Raw genomic sequence first — 10,450 nt, forward strand, 5'->3', positions numbered from 1 at the left:
TTCATGAAATGGCCCCTGATGGCGTGTGTATCAAGTCTATATGGGGATTTCAGAATTCAGAATAGAACGGGTTGAATTGCTTTTGATATTTTATCATTCTCGGGCGACACGCCGAGCCCAGAGCTATAATAAGCACACCAGAAAATCTGCAGCAGCCTACATACGCCTCTGCCTGTCGGCATCGTAAAGGCAAATCTCTTTGTTGCAAACTCTTATTATGCGGGAACATCATGACATAAACAAAGATAAACAAAACAAAACAAATCAAAACACAAAAAAACAGTGAAGAGATGTGTATGGGTCACTGAAGCTTCTTAGGCGACCACTAGGCCTAAACGAACAGTATGAGGGGTTGACGGGTGTACTGATGGGTGTACTGATGGGGGAAGATGTGAGCAAATTTCTTGGACTTCATGAACTTGTATTAGCTTGTATTGGCAAAATGCACGAATTTTTCATCCCGGATGGAGCCGATGCTAATACGGACGTCCCGATGTCTTTCCGAATTGTCCCGGAATGAGTACACGGAGTATAACCGGTGCCAACAAGGACGGAATACGGAGGCAACACGGAGTAGACGGTGCCAACAGGGAAGAGTTCGTATTGATTTTCATCCGTGATGTCCGGGATTAATTTTTTTTTTTCCGCGGATATGCCGGATGATCAAGGATCATGCCAGATGGCTTCACGGAGTCAACACGGTAATTACGGAAACAGTACGGATTATCCCGGATCGACGATCAGTGGTCATCCGTGATGCGATCCGTGAAAGTTTAAAAGGGGCTTTAGGTAGAATAGACTATGTATGTTATGATAAGGGAGAAATCGCTTTAATTCTGGTAAGATGCAAAAGTTACAGGTCAGACATTCGCACATAATTATCATAAACCCACCAAACAGGGTTTATCGTCCCATTTTGTGCTCACACAGGCATGCATGCGTGCATACATACTCGTCAAAGGCAAAGTGACACATAAACACACTAATAGTATCTTACTAACATTTATATCGTGTAAATGATAAAGATTCACCATCACGAGCCTGTACAACTTCACTGCCATTCCTTGTCATTTCTGACCAGGGGTGTGATCCCAATGGACCCTTTCCGGGTCAGTTCTGACCCGGAAGTCAGTACTGACCCGGATGTTTTAAGAGTGTACGTTTCGTGATCACAATTCTGTTCCTTCCGATTGCACAATTCAAGCCTGCCAATTTTGAGCAATATTCCTTTTTCTCGGAATCAATTCTGTCATCCAACTTGCACATATTAACCAGTTAATTGCTCTAATCAATTCTTGCAGGTTTACTTAGCATCGTGTGGTGTATAGGTTGGCTAAGCCTAGTGTACGACTCGCCCTCCTCGCATCCAAGAATATCGGACACCGAACGTGACTATATCACCAAAGCTGTGGGACTTCAGCAAACAGTAAGGTGTATTCGTACCGCCATCAGAGCATATATGCCTCCGCCACGAAGTGGTGCCGGAGGCATTATGTTTTCGGGTTGTCCGTCCGTCCGTACGTCCGTCCGCATTCGTTTACGCGATAACTTGAGTACTATTGACTGGAATTCTCCCAAACTTGGTCCAAGTATAAAGTATAATGGGGCAATTACTTGATTAGATTTTGGGTGAAATCGGCCTAAGGCCAAAGGTCAAAGGTCAAGGTCAAATCATGAAATTGTATTTGTTTACGCGATAACTCAAGACTGAATCGAGCAAATTTCACAAAACTGCGTCCGAGGATGATGTATGATAGGACAATTATTTGATTAGTTTTTTTAGAGAAATCGGAAAGAGGTCAAAGGTCAAAGATCAAGGTCAAATCCTAAAATTTATCTGTTTGCGTGATAACTCAAAACTGGATGAAGCAGCTTTCACCAAACTTGGTCCAAGGATGATGTATGATTGGGCAATTAGTTGGGAAGATTTTAGTGACATTGGCAAGGGGTCAAAGGTCAAAAGGTCAAGGTCAAATGCTAAAAATGTTGCTATTTCCTCCATATCTATGCAATGCCCGAAGGCATTTTCTTGAAACTTAATGTAGACATGTGCTACTGCGTAAAGATTCTCCAAAGAGAGTTTCATGTCATAAGGTCAAAGGTCAAAAGGTCAAAAGTTAGGTGAAAATGTTACAATTTCACTTTTCTTGCAAATGGTTCAATGTATTTTCATGGAACTTGGTACATACGCATGCACTGACAGGCAGGGAATATCTAAGGAACTTAGGGGTCATGGGTCAATAGTCAGGGGTCAAAGGTCAAGGTCAACAACTCAAAATTTTACTATTTCCCTCATATACTAGTATATGCAATGCTTGCATTATTAGTTTTAAAACTTAATATATACATGTATTAATACCTAATGGAGATTCGCTGAGAAATTTCCAGCCAGAAGGTCAAAGGTCAAAGGCCAGGTTTAAATGCAAAGAAAAAAATCTACTTTGTACTGTAATTACATTCTTTCTTCATACCTTGAGAATTACTCATTGCATTAAATCATTAACGGGGTCGGTCAGAAGTCAAGTAAAAATCTTCAATTCCCCAAATATGTGTATCTGCACTCTTAGACATTTATAGCAAACCCAGTTCAAGGATAGTGAACATTCAAGATATTTCTGACAAACCTGTCATTTCAATATTTTGCCAGTTATGTGAAACCTGTCCTCACACATTGTGAAGACATTGTACTATAGACCTATTGGGAGAATCATGCATTATGGTGGAGGCATCAGTCGCCATAGCGACATTTCTAGTTATTCGTGATTTTCCCTATTTCACCCCACTCCTCTTCTCTTCTCTGCCTCTTCCCTATAGCTGCTCATTTGATAAGAATTTAACTTGCAACCAGCTCGAAACAGAGTGCACTCAACTCATCATCATTTTTTATGTCTCCCAGTAGCTCCCTTCCACGGTATATCACTCTGTTTTCTGTCTTTCAATTCGTGCTGTTTGATTCATTTTCGTATCATAACAACTTAATCTTTCCGTTATTTGTCTTTATTGCTTGTCCATTTTTTTTCCTCGTGAAATTATCGTCTTCTTGCATTTTGTTTGATTTGCACGTTTTGAATCCCTGTTTTTGTAATCTACAACATTTAAAGGACATTTTGTTTTTTAATGGTTTTGCGATTCAAGTACAAGTACTTCATTATCATTACTAAAGTGCTACAAGTGAATTCCCGTACTCTTTTCTCTGTTGCATAGGAACCCAGTGTGACGCCATGGCGGTCTATCATGACGTCAGTCCCGCTGCTCGCGGTGTGCATAGGAGATTTCGCAGTGCTTTGGATCCTTTTCCTATTCACTACAAACCTTCCTATTTACTTGGCTGACGTGCTCAACTTTGACATATATCAGGTCGGTTATAGGATACACCAATCATTAAGATGATGTATGTGAAATGCAGAGGTATTGGATGCCGTTGTGATTTTCAGGCTTTTACACTTGAATAAATATAATTGGTTATATTGCGGTCAAGAGTTTCAGAATGTATTGTGATTGGGATGAGGAATAAGAATGTTTTCAAAATTTAGAACAAATCACAATGAACGAGGATGATGACATGGCAGCCTCACCATAGGAATTCGTGAGTGCATAAATACATGCATAAATTCTACACTGGTGAACTTGTTAAACAAGTCGTATTGTAGTGGAATTATATTTGCGATTTTTCTGAAATATGTGAGCCTCTATGTTATTATCATTGTTCAGTGTCATTTACTTTAGGTTTTTCCGAGCATTGGTTCTCCGTTCAAGGACCACAACCAATTCCCCAAATCTATACATGGAACTGTCGAATTCCCCAAATCTATTCATGGAACTGTCGATTTATGTACTACATGGCGCAAAATTATGAAAATTATCTGGAATGCCCCTTTAATGTGCTCCGTCATACGCCACTGTTATTGTCAATAATATGTGGGCAATTCATTCACATCGCCATATCTTCGTATGAATTTGGAATTTTTCCATTTTCAGGTAAAGAGGAAAAATAGGTGACATTTGAACAGAGAGAGAGAGTGATTGTAATGGAATAGACTTGGGCAGAATTAAAGGCTTATCATCATGAATTATTCTTATTTTTATTGATTCGCATTGATAGTTTGTCATAATACATAAGTTGTCATGATACATAAGTTTGGTATAATACATAAGTTGCTATATGTTCAATTTCAATGGTTACAGTTCGTTATTTTTACTTTCATCAGGCATACCAAGTAACCTACCCCCCCCCCCAGCTTGTATTTTGTGGACACCTCTGAGGAAGGGGGATAGAAGGGGTGAAGAGCTTACAACTACAAAGAATGCGGGAAACTGGACTGGGGAAATAGGGAATAGAAAATTAAAAAAATAATGATCTTGCCCCCCTCCCCCCGGAAAAATTTATGTTATTTCCCGCGCGATTCTATGATTGTTTCGCCTTTTGTGCCCCGCCCTCACACGCACACACACACACACACGCACACTCACTCACACACACACACACACACACACACACACAAACAAACACACACAGACATACACACATACAGACACACACACACACACACACACACACACACACACACACACACATGAAATCGCCGCCGGTGCTGAACGCTATAGACATAGCACGAAGATACAACATAATCAGTACAGTTCATACATACCGTATTTGTCGTTGATTAATGGACTAATAAAAAAAATAAAACTAGAATAATTATTGCAATTACATTGTCAATCAAAACACTGACACCATATATGTCATCAATGTATTAATGTATTCCTCATAATCAGCTGACGATAACTACGTAGTATGATACCGTGGTTGCTTTACAGAAACATTCTACTAAGAATCATTCCAAGTGACGTTCTTCGGCCGAGGTATTAGTAAACATTAGCCCCTGGGTTTGCAGTGATAGTGAGAATAATGGACAGTTTTGGTAATGTATTCAAATTCTATGCATGTTTGTTCACAAAAGTTACCCTCAACAACCATAATCTTGTCGGAGGTTAGCCCTTTATGCCTGGCAACAACTAATAGTAAGTGAATCCCTGCCTTAGAACCTTGATTGGGAGGGAACAGGTAAAGGAAATGGTTTGTAATTAGGCTGTAGTAAAGAAACATCCTTGAATTATTCTGAATCAGTTCATGAGAGAAACGGTCTGTTGGCGAAGCACGAGATACGATGTGTGCTCAAGACGACCACCTCGAACGAAATGTTCAAGAAGAAAATCTTCTTTGTCTTCTCTTGATTGCAGACTGGGTTCATCTCAGCCCTACCTTTCCTCTTCTACTGGTTTCTAATGATCCTCGGAGGATATATGGCTGACTTTATCATCAGCCGTTCAATATTAGACAGAACAGCAACAAGAAAACTTTTCGCTGTCCTAGGTAAAATAAGACATGCACACACACACGCGCCCACGCATACACTCATATAATGATAATGCTCTAAATATGAATTATATATATATATATATATATATATATATATATTTCTTTGGTTGAATTCAAAATTTTGAAAAAATTGAAATGTCTAGACTTGTATAAATGTATATATAGAGATATATATATGCGTGTGTATGTGTGTGTGTGTGTGTGTGTGTGTAATGTATGTGAAAACTGTGCCTATGAAGATGACTATATTAATGTGACTATTGTAATGATAGATAAAAAATAATGACATAAACTTCATGATAACGAAGATGCTTCACAAAATAATTTCTATATTACTGTACTGTATAGGAAGCATTCAATGTTACGATTTTCTGGCTAGGTCGTGGGATGGGGTTGAGAGTGATAGTGAGAATATGGTAACGAATCGCAAGATCAGGCGGGGCGATAGCTCGCTTCATGTCGCCATCCGTCAGTAAAATGCTGTCAAACATACCCTTTCTAATTCAGGTCAGTCGTGTTCGTTGCAGTTCAACATTTGTTTTCAGCAAACAATATAGTACAGATAACAATGGCATCAACTTAAACATGATGGGGCACATCTCTAGAGAGAAAAAAAAAAAGAATAACTTGTGGCGAGCGAGCCCTAACTCAAATGAGTTTAAATTATGCACTTATAACGAAGTTATGATAGATGAAGATACAGAGCAGAGAAAGGGACTAGGGATTTGGATTTTCATAGTATTGGTTTCTCTCCTCAAGGACCTCAATTAATTCCAAAAATCTAAACATGGCGCTGCCGATTTATGTACTATATGTTGTGAAATTATGATGATCCAATGTATGAAACAAAATTTATGTCCGTCTGTGATACCTATACTATTAAAGGGAAGGTAAACCCAAAGAGCAATGTGGATTGAGTGAAAGCAGCAACATTGGTAGAACGCATCAGTGAAAGTTTGAGGAAAATTGGACAATCGATGCAAAAGTTATGAATTTTTAAAGTTTTGGTGTTGGAACCGTTGGATTAGGAGACTACTAGAGGATATGACGTATGAGTGGACAACAATACAAAGAAAATATAAAGGAAATTCAACAAAAATTCACTCTTCTAGAATTATGAAAGAGCAATGGACCAACCGCTTTCAGAAAGCAGGGGGAATAATTGCTACCCTTAACATAATGTCAATATCAAGTTGATGGAATTTGTAATTTTCATGAAAAATGGATTTTTGCAGAATTTTCTTTATATTTTCTTGGTATTGTTGTCCACTCATACGTCATAACCTCTAGTAGTCTCCTCGTCCAGCGGTTCCAACATCAAAACTTTAAAAATTCATAACTTTTGCATCGATTGTCCGATTTTCTTCAAACTTTCACTGATGTGTTCTACTTATGTTGCTGCTTTCACTCAATCTACATTGCTCTGGGGTTTATCTTCCCTTTAAGAGTGGAACCCACATTTACAAAGAGATTACTGAAAGAATTAACATTAATATGACTTTATTCAGTTACTTCGTTATTATAATTCGTGAGCCTGTCAATGACATCACTTTGCTCTTTATTCAACACATAGTTAATTATCCAGGTCAATGTCATGTTATTTCTGCATTGCAAAAAACAAAACAAAACAAAACAAAATATTTTCTCCTAGCACTAAGAAGTAACATACAGTATTTATTCTATACGATAAATGTGCAGATTCATTTGTTGAAGATGATTTATGAATAATTATACCCTTTTTAAAGTTTCTTTTTGTATTTTACAGATTGTAGAAACAAGCAGCCATCCAAGTTATAATCTCATCTTTGAAGCTTTACGTCTTTGTAAAAGAAAATGTTTGTAATTGCAGATATTACCATAAGAAATCTAATTTGAGAAGAGTCTGAGTCAACATTATTCAAAATGCAAAAGCATTTGTAAGTGCTGAGGTATAACCTTAGAATGATAAATGATAATAATAATAATAATAATAATGATAATGATAACAATAATAATAATACTAATAATAATGATAATAATAAGGGGTAGTTATAATGCCTCTTACTATTCCGTTCGACAAAATCTTTCACACAGCATAAAAGAGAGATTCAGAAATTGAATCATTGACTAATCATGCTAAATGAAATAGGTGTGTCTTCAGTGCTATCTTAAAAGAATCCACTGAGAATACAATATAATTGTACCTTTGCTTCATATTGTTACACGATGCAAAGTAGATTGATTATTGGAGTATTTAAAGGTAAAGTCAAAGCGATTTTCATAATTTCACATTGTAGTAGGCCTACATAAGTCTACAGCTCCGTGTTTAGATTTTTTTTTTAAATTTGTTGTGGTTCTTGAGCAGAGAACCAATACTCTGAAAACCCCAAAACAAATTACACTGAACAAGGATGATGTCATAGCTGCTTCACCATAAGAATGCATGAGTAGAAAGCTCACATATTTCAAAAATGCAGCAATGTAATTCCATTACTGTGAATAATATATGCATGTTTTCTTCTTTTGTTCTGCTTCCTTGAGTCCACACTCATGCATTCTTATGGTGAAGCTGCTATGTCCTTATCCATGTACATTGTGTTGAAAAGATGCTTATTCCTCATCCCAAAAACGATAGATTCTGAAACTCTGTTCTGTTTAACAAATTCATAGTTGTTAAAAAAAATACAATGTAAAAAGTTAGAAAATATATCATCCGGAGCTCTCCTTTGAAAAAATGGAAGATGATCAGGCACATCAGAATATATAACGCCATATATTTCGAGTCTGTCTTATTGATTCAAAATACTATTCTATACATTCTCTTCCGCCAATTAAGGTTTCGTCCCATCCATTATCTGCCTGGTGTCCGTGGGCTACGTTGGATGTGACGTCACATTGGTTGTAGTGCTGCTCACGCTTGGTCTTGGAACAAGTGCTTTTTGTCTGTGCGGTTCGTCTATCTGTGGCTTTGACATTGCGCCTAAATACGCGGGCTTCCTCCTCGCCATAATCAACTGTTTCGCTGGCACGGCAGGATTCCTCGTTCCGCTCCTCATCGGCACATTGACAACCAATGAGGTACAGTAACTTTGGTATGGGGATACTAGGCGTAGCTTCATGGTCAACGACAGTTTGTAATGTCAAAACGTTCTTTATAATACTGTTTAAAATCCGGAAGTCCTTTGTTTATACAGTGTTTTGAATCATGACCTTGACGAGACAGTCCCTTATGCAACTCTGTCCGAGCTAAACTGTCCCTCAGATTCAAACAAAATCATTCCCTAATAATTGGGATTAAAGAAGATACATGTATCGATGTGTGCATTTATCTTTTTCTAGCTGGCAAAGAGTACTGTGCACGTACCAACACTCTAGGCTTAGTCATTTAAGTGATAATCGTGTAATCTTTTCTTCAGACATTATTTTGTAGAAGTGTTTACACTTATTTTGATATGCTGATCCTCAGGGCGAGATTTTTGACAATGTATGCAAACAATATTAGCTGAAACTGTCTTCGAAAAAAGGAAGTGTTTGTCATGGATTTGCCTTCTTCGGTGACAATACTAGTATTACCCACATATTTTATGGACACAACATGCTTCTCTTGGTCCTAACTGCATTCAAAAGAAAATGAGCGTTCATATACTGACATTCACGGCAGTTTACTCCGTCACATTACCATCGTAACACAAATATCACGTGTGTTGTTATTAGTTTTAGTTTTGAACTATATCATCTATATGTCGGGTATTTCGTTGCTCACCCTTAATGCCTGGATTTGGTTTGATTTGATGTGATTTGCAAATCATGATACTGATACGAGTTATCATTTTGACAATTATAAAGTGGTACGATGATAATATAAGGTTACTGATGGTGAGAGTCGTTTTTAATAGCGGTAATTATATGATCACAGCTGGAAAATTTCTCATCATCGACAAGTTGCTCTGCCTCATTGCTGGAGTTGCATCAATTGTTAACTCGTTAAACACAAGTTCCAATTCGCATGCAAGTTTAGTATCTCTTTTATTGAGTAACCAGGCATCTCTTATTGAGTAACCAGGCATTCGTATTATTGAGAAACTGATTACATTTATGACAAAAAGTCCAGGCAAATACACTGAATGTCATTAATCCAATTCAAGCAATTTGTCATCACTCAAATATTAATTCATGCTCTTTTCCGTTGCCAGGGAAACGTGCACGGATGGCGGTTAGTCTTCTGGACCACAGCAGGTGTGTCAATGTTTGGTCTCATCGTCTTCAGCATCTTTGGGACAGCCGAAGTCCAGTCATGGGCCCAAGAGCCTAAAACTTCAGAGCCAAACCGAAATGACTGCAGCAATGGCAAAGCCAAGCCGGATTCAAGCATATGAACTCGAACAAATGATATAGATTCGAAAATGTGCTTTGGGAGTGTTTGCTCTCGTCACGTTGACTGGCATCTCTACATTCGTCCAAAGTCCCGGGTTTTCCCGAAAGGGGGCACTGGGAGCATGCCAGCTTTCATTTGTTTTTTTCTCCCAGTGATCATAACAATCATGATAATAATGACAATTATTATATAACAATTATTATATACAAGAGGAGAAGGAGAAAGAAAAGATGGAAATGAAGAAGAAAAAAAATATATTAGGTAAAATGCTTTACTTTGACTGATTGCATTTTATTGGAAATGAAATAAATGACTGAATGAATGAAATTATTGTTAAAATTATTTTCCAGTCGTCCATAAAGCAATGCCAAAAATGTTTCATCTCGCGGCATCAAGTAAAGATAGCTGTCACTTCTTGGTATCGTCCTGAAACTTTTTTAATCATTTCTATTAAGTAACTGGACCCCATGGAAGACCAGCTATTGCAGCTGAATATGGGCTATCCAGCCATCTTCTTGGATGGAAAATGAAACAGCAACAGCAATAAAAACAACAACATTCTGTGACGTATTAAAAAAAGACTGCAGCCACAAAGGTGAAAATACTAGTAACTTGTATACGTCTCATTAATTTGTGCATCACTTTGAAGGCGACAGGTAGGTCCTATCTACGTCAGATATGAACCTTAAGTATCTAGCCATACATGCCATAGGAAT

The 10,450-nt window shown here is 37.8% G+C and overlaps 1 protein-coding gene across 1 annotated transcript; it reads left to right on the forward strand.

Annotated features, from left to right (window-relative positions):
• Positions 1-652: 652 nt before the first annotated feature.
• LOC139737664 (sodium-dependent phosphate transport protein 3-like) lies at positions 653-9,735 on the forward strand. The gene is made up of 5 exons (XM_071648340.1): positions 653-701; positions 1,302-1,426; positions 5,242-5,374; positions 8,196-8,437; positions 9,553-9,735. The coding sequence occupies exons 1-5, from the start codon at positions 653-655 to the stop codon at positions 9,733-9,735; spliced, it is 732 nt and encodes a 243-aa protein (XP_071504441.1).
• The last annotated feature ends 715 nt before the right edge of the window (positions 9,736-10,450 follow it).

Source organism: Diadema antillarum, unplaced genomic scaffold, assembly GCF_040938485.1.
Source record: "Diadema antillarum isolate AM-2024a unplaced genomic scaffold, OU_Dant_1.0 seq00000698_RagTag, whole genome shotgun sequence".
Taxonomy (NCBI): Eukaryota; Metazoa; Echinodermata; class Echinoidea; order Diadematoida; family Diadematidae; genus Diadema; species Diadema antillarum.